The 25,300-nt window shown below is 41.7% G+C and overlaps 1 protein-coding gene across 1 annotated transcript; it reads left to right on the top strand.

The window, feature by feature from the left end:
• The first annotated feature begins 3,322 nt into the window (after window positions 1–3,322).
• On the top strand, window positions 3,323–23,725 carry c11h11orf58 (chromosome 11 C11orf58 homolog). The gene is made up of 5 exons (XM_072272501.1): window positions 3,323–3,443; window positions 5,141–5,230; window positions 11,580–11,640; window positions 14,979–15,088; window positions 22,229–23,725. The coding sequence occupies exons 1-5, from the start codon at window positions 3,384–3,386 to the stop codon at window positions 22,442–22,444; spliced, it is 537 nt and encodes a 178-aa protein (XP_072128602.1). The 5' UTR covers window positions 3,323–3,383; the 3' UTR covers window positions 22,445–23,725.
• The last annotated feature ends 1,575 nt before the right edge of the window (window positions 23,726–25,300 follow it).

The following is a 25,300-nucleotide window of genomic DNA, read 5'->3' as shown; positions in this document are numbered from 1 at the left end:
TGCCTTCATTGTATAACCTCCTGTACTGGTAATGTAAATCGCCTCTCCGTTCATGGGCAAGGCTAGATCTGCTATTGATTCTACTGATCCCGTGTCCACTAGCATTTCACATTGCCAGGCCCCTAATAAACGTCTCGTGTGCATCTGTGGATGACCACCACTGGCATCAGCTGTTTGTCTGACCTCAAAGTTTAAAGTAAAATTTATTATCAGAGTGCATCATGTCATCACATACAACCCTGAGATTCTATTTCTGCGGGCATACTTAGAAAATCTATAGAACAGTAACTGTTAACTGTAAACAGAAGGAACTGTTAACTGTAAACTGCAGATCATATATAAATATCAATAAATACTGAGCATGAAATAATAGAAGAGTCCAAAAATGAGTGTAGCTATCCCCTTTTGTTCAAGGTCCTGATGGTTGTGGGGTAATAACTGTTCTTGGTGGACTACCTTTAGTAGGATTTCCCACTCAAAGGCATTGGTGTTCCCATACCAGGCCATAATGCAGCCAACAGCACACTTTCCACCACACATCTATAGAGGACTGCCAAGGTTTTTGATAACATGCCAAACCTCTGCAGAATCCTGAGCAAGTAGAGGAGCTGTTGTACTTTCTTTGCAATTATATTTATATGGTGGGTCCGGGATGGGTCCTCTGAAATAGTGACACCCAGGAATTTAAAGTTACTGACCCTCTCCACCTCTGATCTTCCAATGATTCCTGGCTCATGGACCTCTAGTTTCCCTCTCCTGAAGTTTACTATCAGTTCCTTGGTCTTATTGACATTGAGTGAGAGGTTGTTATTATTACACCATTCAGCCAAATTTTTAATCTCCCTCCTGTATGCTGATTCATCACCCAGTTTGACACGGCCCACAATAGTGGTGTCATCAATAAACTTGTATATAGTGTTGGAGCTGTACTTAGCCACACAGTCATAGGTGTAAAGCAAGTAGAGCAGGGGTTAAGTACACATCCCTGAGGTGCTCCTGTGCTGATGGAGATTGTGGAGGAGATGTTTTCGCAATCTGAGCTGAATGGGATCTACAAGTGAGGAAATCCAGGATCCAATTGCACATGGAGGTATTGAGGCTCAGGTCTTGGAATTTACTGATTAATTTTGAGGGGATGATGGTGTTAAACGCCGAGCTGTAGTCGATAAAGAGCATCCTGATGTATGCACCTTTGCTGTCCAGATATCCCAGAGTTGTGTGAAGAGCCAACGAGATAGCATCTGCTGTAGACCTGGAGCAGATCCAAGTCACTACTCAGATTGGAGCTGAAATGCTTCAACACCAGCCTCTCAAAACACTTCATCACTGTGGATGTAAGTGCCACTGGATGCTGGGCATTTAGACAGGTTACCACACTCTTCTTGGGCACCAGTACAATTGAAACCTGCTTGAAGCGGGTGGGTACTAGACACTGCTAGAACAATAGATTGAAGATATCTGTCAATACACCAGCCAGCTAGTCAGCACTAGTCTTCAGTACTTGGCCAGGTACTCTGTCTGGAACAGATGTTTTCCTTGAATTCACTCTCTTGAAGGCATCCCACAAGTCATCTTTAGATTCACTAGCTCTATAATCTGGTCATCAGTCAAATCAGGATAGGAGAGGGCACTGCTGTGGATCCTGCCTGTTTTGTAAGTGATTCTCACACTTTCCTCGCTTTTCAGGACACTGCCTCCAACCATTGCCTGAGAAACCACAGCTGTAGTAAATCACTTCCTTTACCCTTCCACATCTACTCCAGCAATTCCTTGCTAGGTGCCCTGGCTGCTGACACCACAGCAGCTACATCCACTATCACTGCTCTACGACTTCTCTTCCCCCTCTTCTGGTCTATCTCACTGGCCCATGATATTAGAGAGACTAGGTCATGAGTCTTTGACAGACACTTATAAAACGCTTATTGACACTGGTAACAAAATTGTGAGTTACATTAAAAATAAAAAGAAGAACAGAAAAATTTTAAACATGGAAAACATTGATTAGGAAGCAAATGTTGACGGAGTTGTTGAGAGTGAAGTAGTTTGTCTAACTTAGCATTATATACACAAGCTGAAAATGTGGGCAGAGAATGGCAGGTGAGGTTTAATCACAGTGGACAAGTGGTACTCAAATGTAAGAGGAAAGTATGCAGCAAAAGACCCTTAGGAGCTCTGAGTTACATCGGGATCTTGGCATGCAAGCCCATAGCTCTCTGAAAGTGGCAATACAAGTAGATACGATGGTAAAGAAGACATATACCATACTTAACTTCATCAGACAGGGTGTTAAGCAAAAAAAGTCATGTTGCAGCCTTATAAAACTTTGGATAATTGTGCACAGTTTTGAATAGTGGCAGAATACTACCTATAAAGAGAGGATCAACAAATTTGATAAACATAGGAGTCTCTGCAGATGCTGGAAATCTTAAGCACCAGCCAAAAGAGTGCCGGAGGAACCCAGCAAGTCAGGCAGCATCTATAGAGGGAATAAACAGTCAGCATTTTGGGTCAAGACCCATCATCAGAAATGTAAAGGAAAGAGGCAGAAGTTGAGGGGAAGGGGAAGGAATATGAGCTGGCAGTTCTGCTGAGGGGGAAGGTGTGTGGTTGGGGCAGGGTTGATAAAGCTGGGAGGAAGTAGGTGGAAGAAGTAGTGGACTAAAGAAGGATAGTGTTCCATGGAGGAAAGGGAAGAAGAATGGGCAAAATTGGATTATTTTCTTTGGAGCATCAAGGGCTGTTGGGAGACCTGATAGTAATTTTTAAATTATGAGAGGCATAGATTAAGTAGAGAGTCAGAGTCACTTTTTCAAGATAGAAATGCCAAATTTCAGGACAGAGAGCCTTGATGTCCAAAGGGCCTGTTCCTGTGCTGATATAAAATAAATCTAAAACAAAACCAGAAAACGCTGGAAATATTCAGCAGGTCAAAATAGAAACAGAATTAACATTTAGTTTCAGAGACCCTTGTCAGTTTTTTGATTTTATTTATATTGTGAGGTCATTATAATTTTCATAGATACGTAATACAAAGATAGTGGTATATTTTCAGGGGCACTTCTTTCTGCTGCTACCATTGTGCAATCCAGCATCACTCACACCTGCTTTATTGGAAATAGGAAAGTGGGTCACTCTCCAGCACAATGCTCTCTGCCCACTGTGCCAATCCCTGGTCAACACAGCAGGCTCGTTTTGACCAGCAGTATGTTGGATGGTGGGAGTCGTAGTGCATTTGCAGTACTTGGTGGGATTTAAGCGGCAGTTGTTGCAGTTGAGAACTACACGTCCCATGATGCAATACGAACGACGAGCCAAAGGGTGCTGGGAACGTGAGGCCGGATTAAAGCGAGGCGGCAGGTTGCGCGCTCGAGTAAGAGGACAAGATGAGTTCTGCTGATGGTAGCCGGAAGGAGCACGGTGCCAAGAGGCCTGCTTCGCCAAATGTAAATCGCCCCTTATTTCTTGTGGTGTGCTTGTGAGAGCTAAAACGGCCGGACTTGGGCCGAAAGCCTCGGTGTCGGCCTGGAGTGCAGGTGATGTCCTGGAGGGAGCCGCCAGCAGCGGCCTATTGTGTATGCCGCCAGGCTTCGGTTCTTGCCGAGGCTGCGTGTTTAACGCTGCATTCCCCGGCCCCGAGGGATTCTTTGCCTTTTTGAAAAATTTGCTCAAGAAGAAGGGGCTAACCTCATAAACTCACCCAGAGCAAACTTTTCTGCCCAGGAGAAGGGTTGGTGATTGAGTTCGTTCTCGATGCTTCACGGGGGAAGGAGTGGGGGTGCTGGGATGATGCTCCAGATGTTTGAGTGGGTGTGTGTCAGTTAAATATACGGAGTGTAACCTCACGGAGACGCTGACCCAAAATGTCAACTATCCGTTTTCCTGCATAAAATGCCCCCTGGCCCGCTGAGTACTGTACCTCCAACATCTTGTGTGTTACTGCAGATATGACCTGTTTGTCTGTCATCCGTCCGTGCCAGTGCCACTTTGTTTTCCTTAGATATTTACAAAATTTATTTTTTTTTCCATTTGATATTCGCTAACAATTGGAGCTAGTTCCAAGCTGTTTTGATTTCTGAAATGTAAACACTTATCCGGTTTTGAACCCAATTTTTATAATGAAAGAATCAAATTTGATGTTACGTGTTGTGAAATTTCTTGCTTTACAGTAGCAATACAGAGCAAGAGTGATTACTATATTTTACAATAATAGTGTAAAAGAGGACTAGCAAAGTACTGTTTGGGGACCGTTCAGAAGTCTGATGGTGTAGGGAAAGAAGCTGTTCCTAAAATGTTGAATGTGGGTTTTTGGGCTCCTGTACTTCCTCTCGTAGTCATAAGAGCGGTATGTCCCTATGCCGATGGTCCTTGTTGATAAATGCCTCCTTCCTGAGGCACTGCCTTTTGGATATGCCATTGATGGTGCCTGTAATGCAGCTGGCTGAGTAAAATTCCCTCTGGAGCCTCTTTTGATCGTGCACACTGGAATTTCCAAACTAGGTGATGATGCAGCCTGTCAGAATGCTCTCCACTGCACATCCATATTAATAAAAAATAGTCTCCTAATGTACCAAATCTCCTCAGGCTCTTAATGAAGTATAACCACTGGCACGTTTTCTTTGTTATTGTAGGATAGATCCTCTGAGATGTTGACACTAGGAACTTGAGCTGCTCACCTGTTCCACTAGATGTTAATATAAAGCAGAGAAATGTCATCAATAAGGTTATGTTAACTAATACCAACAAGTATAAAGGAATTGAAATTAGTACTGTAGGTTGTAAATAAATATTTTAGGTGCTGATTGACCTAAAGCCACTTGTATTGTTCTTGACCATAGGATGTTAAAATGAATAGTTATGTACAAAAGAATTTAACCGTTTGGCTGTCAGTTTTTGTGAAATGCAGCCATGGTTGCCGCCACTGCCACTGCCACTACTACATATACATGTTCCACCTGCAGTAAAGCTTGTGGGTCCAGGATAGGACTGTATAGTCATCAAAGATCTCACCGTTAAGGGAGTGGACATTATCATTGGATTTTGATGGACAACTGAAGAAGAATTCTGTAATATTGTACAATTGGTTTGAAGTCCATTATTGGGTTGTTATAAAATTCTTATCATTCTTTCCTTTCTCTTATAGGATAATGGATCTAGTACAACCTGGGAATCTGCTGATTTAGGTGACGATGAGCGGAAGCTAAAATTCCTAAGGCTTATGGGAGCTGGGAAGGTAAATTGCAGGTTATTCTGTACTGAATTTTAATAGGGAACAGGAAAAGAAGCAAAACTCATTCAGATGGCACCCTCTTTCCAAAGCTTTGTTTTCTTTGTTTGAGCCTGACTTTCAACAAAGAGCAGTAACAGTGTTATATGACCACTTGGAATCTTTGGCTAATTTTCCATTTTCTTCAAAGATTGCTTACTAGCTATCTGGACTTTACACGAGAATGAGAATACTGTTGCTCTGAATTTGTCCAAATATACCCCAGGAGTGATAGATAAATTCAAGAAATTCTGCAGATGGTGGAAATCCAAAGCAACACTCTCAAAATATTGGAGGAACTCGGCAGGTCAGGCTGCATCTGTAGAAATGAATAGTCAATGTTTCCAGCTGCAACCCTTTTCCAGGACTGAAAAGGAAGGGGGGGGGGAGAGAGATGCCAGAATAAAAAGGTGGAGTAGGGGAAGGAGGATAGCCAAAAGGTGAAGGGTGAAGCCAGGTTGGTAGGAAAGGTAAAGATGCCTACCCCTTGAAGAGGACCCCACTTCAAACTATTGGAAAACTGTCTCTAACACCATCATTGACCTCATCAACTCTGAAGAAGTCCCATCCACTACCCCCAAACTCAAATCTCTAACCCCACACTGCTCACTTCTACCTCCTAGCCAAGATCCACAAATCTGATGGTCCAGCTAGGCCCGTTGTTTCTGTCTTGGCCTGCTCCTGCCCCACTGAACTCGTGTCCTCATACCTCAACTCCATTCCATCCCCCTTGATTTGGTCCTTGTGCTTTCAATCTCTTTACTAACTTTCAATTTCCTGGCCCTGACTGCATTAGGATGTCCAATCTCTATACACTATTATTCCTTCACTTCCTCCCCTCCCATCAGAAGGCCTTAAAGCTCTTCACTTCTTTCCCAGTAAAAGAACCAACCAGTTTCCCTCTACCACCACCCTCAACATTTTTTTTCCCTCGTCTCCTCTTTCTTTCTCCAGATTCAGAATTGCCACGAGCCCCAGCTATGCCAGCCTTTTCCTTGGTTATGTAGAATGGTCTGTGTTGCACACTTCCCTTGGTAATGCTCCCCACCTCTTCCTCCACCACATTGACAACTGCATCAGCGCTGCTTCATTCACCCATGCTGAGCTCGTCAATTTCGTCAATTTCATCAATTTTGCCTCTAACTTCTACCCTGCCCTTAAATTCACTTGGTCTGTTTCTGATACCTCCCTGCCCTTTTATTAATCTGCCTCCATATCTGGAGAAAATTGTCAATCAACGTTTTTTTATAAACCTGTCTATTCCCACAGTTACCTTGACTGTAGCTCTTCTCACCCTATCTTCTGTAAAATTGCTATTCCTTTTTTCATTTCCTTTGTCTGCATCCCATCTGTTCCCAGGATGCTGCTTTCCTTTCCAGAACATCAGAGAGAATACCTCCTTCAAAGAACAGGGTGTCCCTTCCACCATTGATGCTGCCCTCAGCCGCATCTCCATTTTCTAAATGTGCACGCTCTTCCCACTGCCTGAATAGTGATGGAGTACATTTTGTCCTTACCACCTCATGAGTTTCTGCACGCAACACATCGTTCTCCGCAGCTTCCGCCATCTCCAAATGGATCGTGCCACCAAACATATCTTTAACCCCTCCCCCCCCCCACTTTCTGCAGGGATCACTCCCTCCATGACTCCCTTGTCCATTCACCCCTCCTTACTAATCTCTCTCCTGGCACTTCTCCCTGCAGGCAGACAAAATACTACATCTGTGCCCATTTACCTCCTCCCTCACCTCCATTCAAGGCCCCAAACAGTTCTTCCAGCTGAGGCAGCACTTAGCCTGCGTACCTGCTAGGGTCATCTGTTGTTCAGGTGCTCCCAATTAATCCTCCTCTACATTGGTGAAATCCGTCGTAAATTAGGGTCTGTTTCGAGCCCCTCTACTCCATCAGCCAATAGCGGAACTTCCTGGTGGCCAAACATTTTAATTCCGATTGGTCTTTGGGCTCCTCTTGAACCTCGATGAGTCCACCCTCAGGCTGAAGGAGCAACAGCTTGTATTCCATCTGGGTAGCTGCCACCCTGATGGCATGAATATTGATTTCTCCTTCCAATTTATGAAAAATAGATACTCCCCTCCCCCACCCTCCATTCTGCTTTATCTATCTATCACCTCCCACTGGGTCCCCTCCTTGCCTTTCCTACCCACCTGGCTTCACCTCTCACCTTCTAGCTAGCCTCCTTCCCCCCCCCCCCCCACCTTTATATTCTGGTGTTTCTCCCCCTTCCTTTCCAGTCCTGAAGAAGGGTCTTAGCCCAAAATGTCAGCTATGGAATCTGTCGTTTCCATAGATGCTGCCTGACCCGAGTTTCTCCAGCGTTTTTTGTGTTGCTTTTGATTGGATAAATTGATTCTTTGCTGAGTCATCATCACCTTTCTCTGGATCAATAGATAATAAGTTTGAAGCTCATTCCAATGCTTGTAGCCATTATCTGAGCTGATAGTACTGTATTGGATTAAAGACGTGCTGTATTTTCAGAGGTGGATACAGCTCTCTAGATGAGATATTTAAAATGAGGCACATTCTGCGTTTTCAGGGGAATGGTAAAGATTCCATGGAACAACTTGGAAGAGGAGCTTAGTTCTCCTGATGTCCTGGACAGCATTCTTCCATTAAACAATACAGCTTAATTAATTGTCTGATCTTGGTGTGTGCAAACTGGCTGCTATGTTTATCTGCATCATAAAAGTGAATGAACTTCAGAAGTATTAGCTGTAAGGTACTTTGGAACATCCTGAGGATGTGATGAGGTACTACGTAACTGTAAGTTTGTCCATTTGTTTACCTGGGAGAGCATGTTGCTGTTTATAGGATGCTAAAAATACAAAGTTTTTCATCTTTATGGGACAAATATCTATTGTTATGAGTTAATTACTTTATTATTTGTTATCCATAACAGCAACTTGCATTTGATTGGTTTATCCCAGAGCACATCATTGACAAAAGTTTGACGGACCATGAGGTTAGGGAGGCTGACTAAGAAAGGGGAAGGAAAAGCAGAGGCTTTCAAGAGTTATTCCAAGTAGAGAACTTGGCTCAGCTGCCAATGCTAAGCCAAAGGAGTCATGGATGTAGAAAAGCATGGACTAGATGGGTCAAAGATAGTTGGAGCAGTGTTTTTTCAGAAGCTTGGAGAACTGGAAAATGTTAATTAATAAATATGAGGGATTGTGGCCAGTAGCCAATAAGTGTCAATAAATGCAATGTGTTGAGTGCTCTATTTCTCAAAGAAGCCAGCTTTCTACATTTATTTTGGTTTGCTATCTTGACTTAGCCAACAATAAAACTGTTTTAGGAAGAAATAACTGCAGGCAAGAACAATCTGAATAGTAATAGAATAGTACAACACAAAATCGACTAGGCTTGTACTCGCTGGAATTTAGAAGATTGAGGGGGGATCGTATTGAAACGTATAAAATTCCAAAGGGATTGGACAGGCTAGATGCAGGAAGCTTGTTCCCGATGTTGGGGAAGTCCAGAACGAGGGGTCACAGTTTAAGGATAAAGGGGAAGCCTTTTAGGACCAAGATGAGGAAAAACTTCTTCACACAGAGAGTGTGAATCTGTGGAATTCTCTGCCACAGGAAACAGTTGAGGCCAGTTCATTGGCTATATTTAAGAGGGAGTTAGATATGGCCCTTGTGGCTAAAGGGATCAGGGGGTATGGAGAGAAGGCAGGTACAGGGTTTTGAGTTGGATGATCAGCCATGATCATACTGAATGGTGGTGCAGGCTCGAAGGGCCGAATGGCCTACTCTTGCACCTATTTTCTATGTTTCTAGAAACAGGCACTTTGACCCATCTAGTCCATGCTGAACTATTTAAATTGGGTTATCCCATAGCCCTCCATACACCTACCTTCCATGTACCTATTCAAACTCCTCTTAAACGTTGAAATCAATCTCGCATACACCTCTTGTGCTAGCAGTTCGTTCCATTCTCTCTCAATCCTGACTGAAGAAATTTCCCCTTAAGTTCCCCTTAAACTTTTCACCTTTCACCCATTGATAACAGTCCAGGTGTAGGCATTTCCTTGGCCCTGCACTGGACCTTGCGTCACTTTCCAGCAGAAGAAAGAACAGTAAATTTGGGGAGAGGGTTGGGGAATTTTTTATAAATAAAGCTAGATCTTTGTCTTGGTTGTACTTTCAAAATCTAAGAATAGATATCAAGGACAGTTGAATATATTAGCAATATGAATTGCCCCCATTGATCGTCATTGGTGTTAACACCTGAGGCCATCTTTTATCCCTGGTGGTGCCAGTGATTCCAGCTGTGTTCTGCATGGGAGCAATTCCTTGGCAATCTGTTATAGTTAGATGAGATTAGATGAGGATATCTGAGATTTTGCATTTTATGCAGACCAAACATGTCCATTTTTGTAAGACTGAAGCTGCTGCTATTTGTGTGCATGATTCCCAGTTGAAAAAGTTGATGTACCATACAGTAACTTGCAATCATTTTAAGTTCTTTTGCGGTATTAAGGTCTTGTATGGTATCCCAGTTATCTGTGTATGGTTATGTTGATCTTTTATCATTAACTTTGCATATCAACACTGATCTAGTTTTTTTGCATGTCAGCTTCCAGGAAGCCAAGCCACTTGGTTTAATTTAATATTGGATGTTGTAGAGTTCTGAGTCAGCTGAGTACTTTTAAAATGGGTTTGCAAAGGTGGTTGTAGGGATAAGGGATGGTGAAACAGAAGCACCTATTTTGCAGATATCCATGATCAAAGATTACCATTCGATGGAGTAGTGCTGAGCAAATTCAAGAATTCCTAAGCAGGTTCTCTTGCAGCTAAGCAAACCTGCAGATTGGGCAGTTGGTTCTCCAGTGTAAGACCTTTCATTGCTTTGTAATTGATGGACATAGTACCTCTTCCATTCATAGTCACTGAATAAGCCTTCAGTACTTGCAAATTTGTGATTAATTCAAAGTCTAGATGGATATTGAAGCTATCTAGAATAGTCATAAATGTGGAAGGCTTAGTGGGACTGTTGTAATCTGGATCTTTGAGAGATGAGATAAGGTAGGAAGCTGAAGTTCTTTGTTGGCATGGCGGACTGGTCATCTCAACTTGTAAAACAAGTCTAGACTGGTATTGGAAATCAAATCTAGGTTATCTTTTTGAGTTCTGCTTTATTTATGGTACAGTACTATCTCTATTGTTCACTAATCTGAATCCTAGTATCCAGATGACTTCAGGGTTTTTGTCATCATTCAGAAGGTAAAGATGTTCCAGTTCCTTTTAGGATCAAAGACATGGCTGTGGCACCAGAAGCAACATGCTTCTCATGAACAGTACCTTCCTGATCCTTTCTTAGTTGATGTCAAACACCTTTTAATCATTGCTTCTTCAACTGAGGAGAATTGCAATCAGTGTTTGGGTTAAAGGATTACATATTGAATTCTGAAGTGAGTGGATCCAGTGGGAGGAGTGTATGGGTGTAGAACAAACTGATTGACAAGGAGCTGGGGGGGGGGGGTTGTTGTTGAGGGTGCGTGTGGAAGGACCTGGGTTGATCGGGGAGAGAAATAAATATGATGGTAGCAGGTTACCTGAAACTGGAGAATTCAATGCTTATGAGATGGTTTGTAAATTATCCAGGTGAGAATGAAGTGCTGTTCTCTAATTTGCATTTGGACTCACCCTGGCGGTGAGGAGGTAGAGGACAGACTAGTTGGTATGGAATTGGGGAAACAAATTAAAATCATATCTCCAGAAGGCCTTGGTGGAGTGGGTGATGCTCAGCAAAGAAGGCTGTGTTTATCGCTATTTCCTTTCCTCCTTCCAGCTGCTAATCACCCCGCTCACCTGAATTCACCTATCACTTGGCAGCTCTTGTCCCACCCCTCCCTCTCAACTCTCCTCCACTCCTTTATGTACAGATTACTGGTCTTTATCTGAAGTATTATGGTTAAGTATCTGTTTCCCTCAACTTTTGAGTTCCTCCAGCAGCATTTTACTCCAGATTTCAGCATCTGCAGCCTTGTGTCTCCACTTAGTAACTGCTTGAATTGAGTTTCACAAGAGGCTGATGAAGCCAGTTAGCTGGTCAGTGTCTGATAACTTGCAAAAACATACATTTCATTTTTAATAAAACACTACTGTAAAGAGACTGCAATAGTCAGAATTTTTCCATAGGCTAATTGAGTATGTTATTTGCCTGCGATTTTTAATTGCCTGGTGTGAATTGAAATTTATTTTGCATTGAGAAAAGCAATAATTTAAGCTTTTTCTTCCAATGTGGAAGCTTGCTTTGATATTTTTTTTGACACAATGATTCTTTTCTCTAGAAAGATCACAGTGGACGTGCACATCCAGGTGATCACAAGTCAACTTCGCACTTCAGAACGGGTGAGCAAAAGGCTACCTTTAGAATTACTGCTGCAGACACTGAGGTATGGGGTGAGAGTTCGGGGTTGCAGAGTCTAATGGAGCTTGTGTGCAGAGTTGATAATGACTCTAAGCAATTTAAATTTACTTGCCCCTTGTGTTGCCAGTTATTTTGAATGCTTGGTTGTACACTTGAAGTTATCAATGTTACACAAGTATTTGAGAAAGCAATCTGTCATTGATGCATAATCAATTTGTGTAGTTCTGTTCATGACAATGGGTTTATGCAAATCATGACAAAGTACAGTGATTGAAAGTGAATTGAATTGTTTACAAAGTTCTTCAAAAAATCTCTCTGAAAATGAGGATACCAATCCTACTAAGCTTTTACCTGAATTGGAAATTTTCATTTTCATTTAGTGGGGGAAATTCTAGGGGTAAGATTTTCTCTTCTTTTCTTTCCTCCCCACCTCCCCCCAACCCTTTTTATTTATAATGATGTTCAACCTGCATGAGGTTCTGGTTGACATGTTGTAAAAAGGAAGTGGAGGGATTGGCATGGTGAGATTTCACAAGACTGATACAAGAAGTGTAATTTCATGATGGTGTCAGAAAACTCTGTCATTACTGTAAATGCTTTTAATTTCCCTTTGTTTATGGGGTTTTTACTTAGATGGGTTTACAGATATCCCAGGTGTTAGCATATGTTCCAAAATTAAAAACATTAATATGGTTGCCACTGAGACTTGTATCATAGATATTATGGTTCAGAAATTATACGAAGTATAAAATAACTTTTTTTTAAGGTGTACCATGTCTTCCTGGCTTGAATGCTACTGAGTGTTAGCTTTAAAAATCATCTAATGGTAATTGGAAGAAAAAATTAAGACTATTGCTATGTATTTTATAGATTGGACTCTTTTTGTGATGGAACAGCACAGAAACTGGTCCTTTAGCTGGTTCCAGATTTGCTAATCCTACCTGCCTACACAGTCTTCTAATTCCTAACCGATCATGTGTGTAAATGTCTCTTAAACATTGCTATCATATCCATTTATGCCAGCTCTCCCGACAATGCATTCCAAGCACCTGCTGTTATGCATGTATAACAAAAATAAAATCGTGCTTCATGAATCTCCTTTAAACTTGGTCATTCTTACCATATTTTGTGCCCTCTAAAATTTGATAATTCCACCCAAGGAAAAGACTATCTCGTCTATCGTTGCCTCTCAGTTTTATGTAGGAAGCTGAAGGTGGTTCTTCAGTTCAGAGGAAACAGTCCAAGTCTGCCCAACTTCAAAGATTCAAAGAATATATGCAGTATTTAACCTTGAGATTTGTCTTCCCGTAGGCGGCCACGAAACAAGGTAAACCCTGGAACACGTTCAAACACATCAACCCCACCATCCTGCAACATTAAAAAAAAATCATGCAAGGGGCAAAAAAGAGCAGAAAACAGAATATAAAACACAAAAATGAAAGAGTCCGGGCATATTCAGGTTAGCTCAGTTCGGTTCAATCTAGCACCGCGGGCTGCCCCAATGAAAATAGCAACAAAAGAAGGAGTGACCAGGAACCAGAAACACTTAACGTGAACTACAGAGTCCAATCCACAAACCGTATTGATTGAATCGTGCCTAAGAGCCAAGATTCCAACAACATCAAGCAAGAGGGAGAGGGAAAGTGACCATTCAAATGCAGGGACCTTCCTTCCAGAGCAGCGAGCGAGGGGGAGAAAGACCATCACACAGGCACCTTCCTCCAACAGCAGCGAGCGTGAGGCTGGTCATTTTTTGCACTTACCTCACTGATCTCCAACTTCCTTGGTGAGAAATGGAGTCCATCATGGCTTATGGGCCTAGAGGCTGCATGGTTCACCTGAAAACTCACAGAACCTGTCAGCAAAGCACCAGGTCACTCAGTTGGCCCAAAAACACCACAGTGTAGATCACAGGCTCCAACAGTAGCAGAACCACATTTGAAAGGAAAATAAGATGTGAAAGAAACAGCTTTATGACCTGTTTGAGGGAATTCGCTCTTGGTTGTGTTGTTCGCTGGTGTTATCTTCCATTCTCTTCATGGCTATTACTCTGCAGTCAAGGCACCATCCTGGTGAGCCACTCCACAGTATCTGCATCCTTTCTATGGTGTGGTGACTGGAACTTCACACAGTATTCCACATGTGACCTAACTGAGCATGACTTACGGACTTTTGTATTAAGTACCCTGATCAATGAAGAGAAGCAGTCCATACATGTTTTTTTCCCCCAACTATTCTATCCATTTGTGCTGTTGCTTCTAGTGGGTTTTGGATTTGCACCCCAAGGTTTATCTGAACCTAGTCCTACTATTTACTGTATACTTCCCCTTTTGACCTCCCAGTATGTACCATCATGCAGATTAAACACCGTTCCATTTCTCCACCCAGGGTTTCCAACTGAGCTGTATCTTTGCTATGTCATTGACAATGTTCTCACTATCCACAGCTATAATTTTTATGTCATCTGCAAACTTGCTAGTCAGAACACCTACATTTTCCTTCAAATTATTATTACAAAGAAAGGCCCTTTGCTATGATCAGTCAGTTTTCAATCCAGTTTACCAACTAGCCAGGGATCCTATTTGACCTTTTGGATCAGCGTACCATAGAGACCTTCTCAAATGCTTTACTGAAGTCCAACATCCACTGTCTTACACTCTTCAATCATCTGTGTCACTTCCTGAAAATAATCTCAATCATATTTCTGAGACAGGTTCTTGCCTATAGAAAGTAATGCTGACTATACCTAATAAATCTCTGCTTTTCAAATGTGAGTAAACCCTGTCACAAACAATCTTCAGTCCTGATCATTGGTGCTGTAATGCATTGTGCTAACTGCTACGATACCGTGATGCCCAATATCTACATAGGTGTCAAAAAACCCTCCCAGATGCACCTAACAAATTCTGCCCTATCTATGCTCTTGGCACTAAGGGAGTTCCAGTCAACAGTAACCTAGTTTTTTTTCTATATATTTTAAGGTTCTAAGTCCTCTATTATAATCCCATTATAGCAGTTACACCTTCCTTATTCCCAAATTATACCAAAGGGGCCTTACTGGATGAGTTCTCCAAGATGTCCTCTATGTCCAACTATGATTCCATAAAGCAACCCCTCACTTCATTTATATCCTCTGTCACATCTAAAACATCTGTACCCTGGAATGTTGAGCTGCCAATCCTGCCCTTCTCTGGACCAAGTTTCTGTAGTGGCTACAATATCGTAGTTCCGTGTACTAATCCAGTTTTAACAAATGATCTTGCACTTGCTCAGAATGGCCAATAGGGTATGTTATGAAGGTATTTGTTTTTTTTAAAAGGTGATGAAGATAAAAAAATAAATGAGGAATTGGAACATCAATTTCATCAGAGTTTGGACAGTCAGCTGTCAGGAAGGAACAGGCGACACTGCGGATTGGGCTTCAGTGAGGTAATGGATTTCTTTCTAAAACACAGAAAACCTACAGCACCATACAGGCCCTTTGGCTCACAAAGTTGTGCCAAATATGTCCTTGCCTTAGAACTACCTAGGCTTACCCATAGCCCTCTATTTTTCTATGCTCAATGTACCTATCAAGGAGTTTCCTAAAAGGCCCTGTTGTTTCCGCCACTGCCGGCAGCCCATTCCATGCACTTACCACTCTGTTTTTTTAAAAAAAAACAACAACAACTTGTCCCTGACATCTCCTTTGTACCTACTTCCAAGCTCCTTAATACTATGCCCTCTCATGCTAGCCATTTTAGCCCTGGGGAAAAACCTCTGACTATCCACTTGATTAATGTCTCTCATTATCTTGTACACCTCTATCAGGTCACCTCTTATCCTCCATCACTCCAAGGAGAAAAGGCCAAGTGCATTCAACCTATTCTCATAAGGCATGCTCCCCAATCCAGGCACCGTGCTTGTAAATCTCATCTGCACCCTTTCTATGGTTTCCACATCCTTCCTGTAATGAGGCGACCAAATGGTAGCACAGTTCTCCAGGTAGGGTCTGACCACGGTCCTATATAGCTGCAACATTACCTCTGAGTTCTTAAACTCAATTCCATGGTTGATGAAGGCCGATGTATCGTATACCTTAATTACATAATCAACCTGCGTAACAGCTTTGAGTGTCCCATGAACTCGGACCCCAAGATCCCTCTGATCCTCCACACTGCCAAGAGTCTTATCATTAATACTATATTCTGCCATCACACTTGACCTATCAAAATGAACCATCTCACACTTAATTGGGTTGAACTCCTCTGCCACTTCTCAGCCCCAGTTTTGCATTCTATCAATGTCCTGTTGTAACCTCTGACAGTCCTCCACACTATCCACAACACCCCCAACCTTTGTGTCATCAGCAAATTTACTAACCCATCCCTCCACTTCTTCATCCAGGTCATTTATAAAAATCACGAAGAGTAGCGGTCCCAGAACAGATCCCTGAGGCACACCACTGGTGACCAACCTCCATGCAGAATATGACCCATCTGCAACCACTGTTTGCCTTCTGTGGGCAATCCAGTTCTGGATCCACAAAGCAATGTCCCCTTGGATCCCATGCCTCCTTACTTTCTCTATAAGCCTTGCATGGGGTACCTTATCAAATGCCTTGCTGTAATCCATATACACTACACCTACTGCTCTTCCTTCATTAGTGTATTTAGTCACATGCTCAAAAAGTTCAATAAGGCTCGTAAGGCACAACCTGCCCTTGACAAAGCCATGCTGACTATCACTAATCATATTATGCCTCTTCAAATGTTCATAAATCTTGCCTCTCAGGATCTTCTCCTTCAACCTACCAACCACTGAAGTAAGACTCACTAGTCTATAATTTCCTGGGCTATTTCTACTCCCTTCTTTGAAAAAAGGAAAAACATCCGCAACCCTCCAATCCTCCAGAACCTCTCCCTTCCTCATTGATGCAAAGATCATTGCCAGAGGCTCAGCAATCTCCTCCCTCGCTTCCCACAGTAGCCTGGGTTACATCCTGTCCAGTCCCGGTGACTTAGCCAACTTGATGCTTTCCAAAAGCTCCAGCACATCCATTTCCTTAGTATCTACATGCTCAAGCTTTTCAGTCCGCTGCAAGTCATCCCCACAATCGCCACGATCCTCTTCCGTAATGAACACTGAAGCAAAGTATTCATTAAGTACTTCTGCTATCTCCTCCGGTTCCATACCATTTTTCCACTGTCACACTTGATTGGTCCTATTCTCTCACGTCTTATCCTCTTGCTCTTCCCATACTTGTAGACTGCCTTGAGGTTTTCCTTAATCCTGTCTGCCAAGGCCTTCTCATGGCCCCTTCTGACTCTCCTAAATTCATTCTTAAGCTCCTTCCTGTTAGCCTTATAATCTTCTAGATCTATCACTAACTAGATTTTTTTGAACCTTTTGTAAGCTCTTCTTGACTACATTTACAACAGCTTTGAACACGACGGTTTCTGTACCCTACCATCCTTTCCGTGTCTCATTGGAACATACTTCTGCAGAACCCCATGCAAATATCCCCTGAACATTTGCCACATTTCTTTCGTACATTTCCCTGAGAACATCTTTTTCCAATTTATGCTTCCAAGTTCCGGCCTCATGGCCTCATATTTCCCCTTACTCTAATTAAACGTTTCCCTAACTTATCTGTTCCTATCTCTCCTCAAGGCTATGGTAAAGGAGATGGTGATCACAATTCTATCTCCAACATGCTGTCCCACTGAGAGACCTGACACCTGACCAGGTTCATTTCCCAAGGCGTGACCAGGTCAAGTACAGTCTCTCCTCTTGTAGGCTTATTTACCTGTTGTGTCTTGAAACCTTCCGGAATACATGTAACAAACTCCTCCCCATCTAAACCCCTCACTCTAGGGAGATGCTAATCAATATTTGGAAAATTAAAATCTCCCACAGCAACCCTGTTATTATTACACCTTTGCAGAATCTTTCTCCCTATCTGCTCCTCAATATCCCTGTTACTATTGGTCTCTCTCTCTCTCTCTCTCTCTATATATATTTTATTTTAAAAAATATGTGTGTGTGTGTGTATGTATATATATTTATTTATTTATTTATTTATATTATATACACACACACCCCCACCCCCGCCCCCAGTGGAGTTATTGATCCCTTCCTGTTCCACCCACAGAGACAATCCCTCAGTGACTTCCTCCTTTTCTGCAGCCGTGACACTACCCCTGATCAACACTGCCACGCCCCCCACCTCTTTTGCCTTCCTTCCTGAAACATCTAAAGCAATTGGAGGAAGCAATTTTTGCATATATGGGATGAACCCCTTGTACTTGTAAGAGGATACAAAGTGAAGGGCAAATCTGTTACATTACCTAATTTTGAAATAAAATTGATTTTACCGATATTCTGAGCTTCTGCTTTCAGATGACTATCAAATGTATGTCTAAAGAATTGAAGTCTCTTGATCAGTGACGCCGACCTTTTGGATCTTAGACCAATAATTTAACACCAAATACAAGGAGAATGATGGTCTAAAGCACCACATTAGATTGAAAGAAAGAAACAATTCAATAATAGTGCTAAGTGTTCATGTGGGTAGGCTTATGATGAACAATTAAAGGCAGGCAGTTAGTCATAGTGAAATGAAGCCAATAAATTCATAATTCTTACCAGATATACTTTCAGTATTAACCTACGATTTTTCAGAGTTAGAATCCTTCTATTTTTCTCTATTGCAGCAGACTCTGTGTCAGTGATTGGAGAGATTAAGGGGCCCACAGGAACTGCTCTTTTGGTAGCGATAGATCCCACATGGAAACAGTTCCACCTCGTTTTTCCACAGATCACCCTTACTGTTGCACCTGATCACAAACTAAAGGATCTGATTTTTCTAGCCCGCATCCTTGTGGACCAGGCTAACCCTCAGTGCTTTACCATCCAAAGTTTTCCCACAGGAATCATCCACTACTACCTTGAACTGTATACCTTAACTCACAGGTCCCCAACCTTTTTTGCACTGTGGACCGGTTTAATATTGACAATATTCTTGCAGACCGGCCGACCTGGTTGGGGTGGGGGGTGCGGGTAGGGTTGCCAACGGACAAGAGTAGCAGTCAAATACGTTGTGTTTACCCAAGAAACACTACATTGACCATGAAGCCTTGCATGGGCACCAGTGCACATGCGTGACCTGCGCATGCATGTACCTGCCGATTTTTAAAATTGTTTTTTCCTCCAAATTGTTTTTGGCGATTCGGTTCTGGGGGGAGGGTTTTAATCACGACCGGAATATAGGTGATATGTGGCTAATACATTCAATTTCATTTCTAAAAGGGTTTAGCTAACGAATTAATATTAAACATACCGCATATTTTCCTCGCATGAATATATAAAATCATTGCAACACACCAATATTGCTGAATTAGTGGGAGCCCTGGGCTTGTTTCCCTGCAACAAGATGGTCCGATTGAGGGGTGACGGGAGACAGCGATACTCGAAGTGGGTTCCTTATGTCCAGTCTATTCTGCAATTCAGTTTTCGTTGCATTCATTGCAGAAAACTCTGCTTCACTGAAAAATGTTGGAAATGAGAGCAACGTTTTCAGTGCTTTCGTGGCTATCTCAGGATATTTAGCCTTGACTTTGATCCAAAATGTTGGCAGAGATGTTATGTCAACATACTTTTCAGCCCGCCGTCATCTGCAAGCTGGAGGAGTTGATCTCCTTCCCGCGCTGACATGGATGACGCGCAGGTAATGACCTCGTGTGCATTCAAGTTCAACAGTGGGTGTGACAGGGAACGAGGAAAGGTGCAGCTGACTCATATCGCCAAATCATATTGTTTCCTCACGGCCCAGTAGCGCATGCTTTGCGGCCCGCTACCGGTCCGCAGCCCGGTGGTTGGGGACTGCTGCCTTAACTGGTGTCTTTACTTGCCATTGGTCCACTACTCCAAAGAGCGATGTGGAACCCAAACTAGTAAAACAGAGGTGGGAAAGGTCAACATTGACCCTGTCCATATTGCCATTAGGGAAGAGGTAAACTTACCCGCTGTTCCAGGATACCACTCAAACCTGAGGCCGAGTCTGTTATTAAGCCCATGGTCCGTTCTTTCTTACTACAGGGGATCCTCGTCCCGTGCAACTCGCCCTGCAACACTCCCATTTTCTCACTGCCGTAGCCCGGACGTTCGGAATATCACTTTATTCCAAGACCTTGGAGCCATTAACAATGTGGTTGCATGTATGCATGCTGTAGTGCCCAGCGCAACCACCATACTGAGTTGCATTCCATCTGGTGCCTCAGTCTGTTCCCTTGTGGATTTGCAAAATTTTTTTTTCTCCATCCCAGTGCTGACACGTGCTAATATCGCTTTGACTTTACCTATAAAAGCCAGCAGTATACATGGGCCTGCCTACCCCAGGGCTTCATTCATTCTCCCACAATTTTCTGTGTCTGATGTCTCAATTGACCACTTTCACGCCCCCATGAGGGCTCGACGATAGTCCAATATGTTGATGACCTTCTAATAGCCAGCTGGAGTGAGGAAGCATGTCGGAAGGATACTACAGCCCTTCTGAATTTCCTACATCGCTGTGGCTATATTGTTCCTCCTTCTGAAGTCCATATCGCTCAGAACTCAGTGAAGTTCCTGGGTTTGGTCATCTCTGCTTTTGAAAGATCCCTCGCCTCGGAACGCATAAACCCCATTGTTAATACCTCATCCCCTCACTACACCAATTCAGACGTGTAAATTCCTGGGCCTTGTCAATTTCTGCGGCGCTTAGATTCACAATGTAGCCCTGCTCACTAGATCCCTCACCCATTGCCTAAATGCAAGACTTCTGGTGTGCATACAACTTGCACTTATCAGCCCATGTCTGCTTGTGAAAACTTGCTGAATGCAAGCATGGGCCACATTTGTGAGGGATTGCCAGAGCAATTGAATCTTCTCAGTAAACATTGGTTCATTCATTTAGATGGAAGTTCATTCATTGATAGCCTGGGGCTGATTAATGACTCCACACATCATTAATTATCATAGCATCAAACGTCAGCAGCCTTATAGACTTCACTTGTGTCTATTAACTGTAGCTTTACCTGGCCTCTATCAAAGTCAGTTACCCTTGCCTTAACTCTGGATTTCAGCACTTTGGTCCATGTTTAGACCAAGCTGTTGAGTCTAGAGCAAAGTAGTCCTGGTAAACCCCAAAAATGTGTAGTTTTTCATTGATTCTATTGTACTTTCTTCTAGACCACAAGATATAGGAGCAGAATTAGGTCATTCAGCCCATTGAGTCTGCTCTGACATTCCATGACTGATCCCAGTCAACCCTCATACACCTGCCTTCCCATCATATCCTTTGATACCCTGACTGATCAGGAAATGATCAACTTCTGCTTTAAATATACCCACATACTTGGCCTCCACTACAGTCTGTGGCAGAGCATTCCACAGATTCGCTATTCTCTGGCTTAAAAATAATCCTTCCTTGACTCTTGACTTTATTCTAAAGGTTCCTCCTCAAATTTGAGGCTGTGCCCTCTGGTTCTGGATACCTCCACCACAGGAAACGTCCTCTCCACATCCAGCCTATCTAGTCCTTTCACCATATAGTAGGTTTCAATGAGAATCTCTCTTCTCCTCCCACCCTCCCCCCGGCATTCTTCTAAGTTCTGCTGAGTATTGGCCCAAAGCTGCCAAACTTGTCTGAGTCCTGCTGCAATTGCATTGCTTCCTCAGGACTTGTACACCTATCTTTGTATCCACAAACTTTGCCACAAATGTCTACGAGAAAATGAATTTCAGAATAGTATATGGTGAAACACATACTTTGAACTGGGCAGTAGCAAACAGCTTGTTAATAAATTCCCAGTGATAGCCACTTCCATCACTTTGTGAAAAGGCTGATCAGGGGTTAATAGATTTTTATCATTCTAGTAGGTGCTGGTGTTGTAATAGTACTGGCATGGCTTGTCTGGAGGTGCAGCTAGTTTGAGTGCAGGTTTTCAATTTTACAGCTAGGATATGTTTTGTTTCCATGGCCTTTACTGTATCCAGTGCTCTTTCCCCACTTGTCAATCTCACATGGGGAGAGTCCAGTTGAACAGAAGACCAGCTTCTGTCATGGTGAGAATCTCAGGATGAAGCCAGGATAGACTGGCTGAACTTCATTGTGAATGATTCAGTACTGTCACTAACATTCACATGCTGGGCCTTGCTTTTGCTGAAGGTGCAGACCTGGTTAACAAAAGCCAATTTGAACACTATGGTTAAAATTTGGCCTGTGGTTGTATAATACTGACTACCATGTTCATCAATTATCAACTCAAATCCATTTTTTGTTATACTTTAATTCTTATTGTTGTGGGGGGGTGGAATATGCAATAAGATGTAGTATGTGAGAACCATCTGGGATTATGGTATTAGAATGGAGGCTCTGAAGCAGATTTTTAGAATGAAGTCCATAGAAGCCAGTGTATAATATTTTAAAAATAATACTCTAGTGTACACACCATTAGCATTTTAATGTTAATTTATTGTGAAGAGTGTGCATTAAAAGCAATTAATTGACAGTCCTACTGGAGAATATAATTTTCACCTGTGTTACAGCCTGAGCCAGTAGATTCAGACCAGCAACAAGTCAGTACTGGTGGACACTTGGCAACCAATAGCTTGAATGATTCTGAAAACAAAGGTCAGTCCAAGGATTATTCTTCAGATGTGAAATCCAGTAGTGAAGAACATGAGTCAGAAGACACAAGTACCAAAAAGCAGGATCTGAAAAGCAATTATAAAATGATGTTTGTAAAGTCATCTACAAACTAGTACTATCCTTTAACAAGGTCTCCTGGTTGATGTTCAGGCTTGTATAATTACAATACATTTTACTGAGCAAAGAATGCCATTGGGTTTATTTTCTGAGTTAGTATGTGACTTGCTCTTACCAACATTGTCCCAAATGTTTCCTACATTTGATTTGTTTTTAAATCTTTTGTGAAAATGATCTTGAGTTTTCTCACTTTGTGCTTGCATTTTTACAAAGTTTATCCCTTGCATTTTAAATGAGTTCTGTATGTAATGTCTAAAGTGAGATGAAATGGTGCAGGTTGAGTACACTTTATCAGAAGTTCCAAAATCTGAAATATCTAAAATCCTAATTTTTTTTTTTTTTGAGCATTGACATGATACCACAAATGGTAAAATTCCACAAGTGCTGGGATGGGTCTCGAGTAATGTGTAGGTCTCTGCACATCAGACAATTCTGAGAAGTGACCTCGTGATGAACAGGTTAATGAAGAATCCCTGAATAAAGCAAAATATGAAGATTTTGCTTGTACATCATCAGCATCAGAATTAATATATGCCTTAATGGTATGCTGATTATGAAACAAGCAAAGATCTATCAGGTTGAACTGAAAATTGAAGATAATTATGAATATTCTGCGAGCTTGTTGTAGAAATTTAAGAAAAGGCATAGCGTTAAACTTTTAAAGAATTTGCTGATCATGAAAATCTAACACCAGAACAAGTCTATGATGCTAATTGTTTTCATACATTACATAAAACTTAAAAAAAAAATGATATAATGTACTGTAACCTTTTAGTCAAAACAGCATCGGAGGTGGACACTGGAAAGCCTGTTTGGTCTTGTTCAACAACAGTTGATTCAGGTATTCTCCCAATGCTGCTGTGCTGTTTTTGTTTCCCTGTACACATCATATTTTCATTATATTAATGGTATGTCATTTTTACTGTTAAGTACATATGTGATGAACAAGTGAAGACAAAAGACTGCTTTTACCAGTAGCACATAAACTCAAGTTGGAAATGAAGGTGATCCCATGCTACTTAATTATATTCCAAAATCTGAAATCCTAAACACTTCCAGCCCCAAACATTTTGGATAAGGGGTACTTCACCTGTACTTCATTCTTGTGTAATTTATAGATGCACATCATTAGTCCAATTTTTTGATAACTGTTATGGGATTTAAAAACTTAGTCAAGTTTAAATGAAGGCTAGGAGAAACATTTTTAGCTGTTCATATTGTACATATATATATAAAATAAAAGTTGACATCTTTACAACAAAGGACTGTTAGTTTTCACATTGAATTTCACAGAAACACTGCTAATATATGTACTATTTTAATCTCAAATACTTATGTTTAGATTTCTTGGAGAAGATTAAGTGTTGATCATAAAAATTAATAAGTCAAGGGTATCTAAGTGAAGTAACACACATGAAATGCTGGAGGAGGAACGCGGCAGGCCTGCTGAAGGGTCTTGGCCTGAAATATCGACTGTACTCTTCTCTCCCCCCCCCCCCCCCCCCCCCATGGATGCTGCCTGGCCTGCTGTGTTCTGTCAGCATTTGTGTGTTTCGCTTGGATTTCCAGCATCTGCAGATTTCCTTTCGTTTGTGAATCTATCTGAAGTATCTGTGTTGGAAGCAGGAATGTCTTCAAAGTCAACTATAATATCTCACTCCTTTTAAATGATTGTAGCTCCCCAATATTTCATGATTTCTAATGCTTGTTTGGAAGGTTTATTTCATTATGGAGAAACAGTGCATGAGGTAGCATTAATTTAACAAAGTTGATGGAGGTAGGAGACCTGAATGGATTTGATACAGGAGTTTTTCCACATATCTATCAAAGAAATGAGTAGCGTTTCACAGCTTTTGGAAATTCCCATAGTAATGTTTTTGATTTGGGGGGGCAAAAAGTGATCAACCTGGTAAAGGAATGGGGTGAAAGTGTATTTGGGTCTCTATTCAAGGAAGTAGCAAAGGGTTCTCACATCAGCTTGACACAGTGGGGTGGGGGCACAGGGATAGCTTATGCTTTCTGAAAATGAGTGTCAGGATCAGGAAACTCAAAGCAGCAGAGGGCCTCAGAGGCATTCTGGATACAAAGAAGGGAAAAAGAGATTTTGGAGCCAAGAACAACTGAAAGTTAATAGCCTTAAAATACTCTTAATAAACCTTTTGCTTTTGCTCAGTGGAAAACAATTAATATGCTTGTCATAGAGATGGTATGAAGGATTTGAAATTAACTAAATTATTTTGGAAAGTTCTGTAGCTTTAATGACCTTTCTATAGTAAAGCACCCCAAAATAAAGTAATTAGCCAGTTTAACCAAAATTACAGCAAATTCAGTGACACTCACTAAAATCCCAACAAGCTTTTGAGATCCTTTGAAAGGTTTTTATCAGTCATGAATTTTTATTGGAATCCACAGGTTAGTGTTCATCCATTCATATTCTATGCCCCATTTCAGTTCTACCTTATCCACATAAAACTGCAGTTGCATTAATAATTATGCTGGATCATCCCCCCCAACTTGTTGTCAGCAGCTTTCACCTTCAGAAACCAGCAATTCCACCCTCCCATCTAAGGAAAACTATCTCAATCTTATTCTATGATTTGTTTTGGATTTTTGTCTGCTTTCTGCAGTAGTTGTATAAAGAAGCAGAATCATTGTGCTAGATTGAATAGGTTAGAATGATCAATGTTAGTAGCAAAATAAGAAAGTGGTTCTATTTTTACGACCAACATTCTGCATTGAAACATCAGAACTTGCATGCTATTTACTAAAACTATGATTTAGTTTAGATAAAGATTTCATAAAATTTAATGTGATTACTACTAACTTTTCCTCCTGCAAAATGCCACAAAATA

The sequence above is a fragment of the Mobula birostris genome, chromosome 11, assembly GCF_030028105.1.
Source record: "Mobula birostris isolate sMobBir1 chromosome 11, sMobBir1.hap1, whole genome shotgun sequence".
In the NCBI taxonomy this organism is placed as follows: Eukaryota; Metazoa; Chordata; class Chondrichthyes; order Myliobatiformes; family Myliobatidae; genus Mobula; species Mobula birostris.
Note: the sequence above shows the minus strand (reverse complement) of the source record. Positions and strands in the feature narration are given on the sequence as shown.

What these genes read in the sequence shown, in the direction of transcription:
- c11h11orf58 (XM_072272501.1), top strand. Translation starts at nt 3,384, where the DNA reads ATGAGTTCTGCTGATGGTAGCCGGAAGGAGCACGGTGCCAAGAGGCCT. An exon ending in AACTTCGCACTTCAGAACGG is followed by an intron (nt 11,641 to 14,978) that starts GTGAGCAAAAGG and finishes TTTTTTTAAAAG; the next exon opens with GTGATGAAGATAAAAAAATA. An exon ending in GCGGATTGGGCTTCAGTGAG is followed by an intron (nt 15,089 to 22,228) that starts GTAATGGATTTC and finishes CCTGTGTTACAG; the next exon opens with CCTGAGCCAGTAGATTCAGA.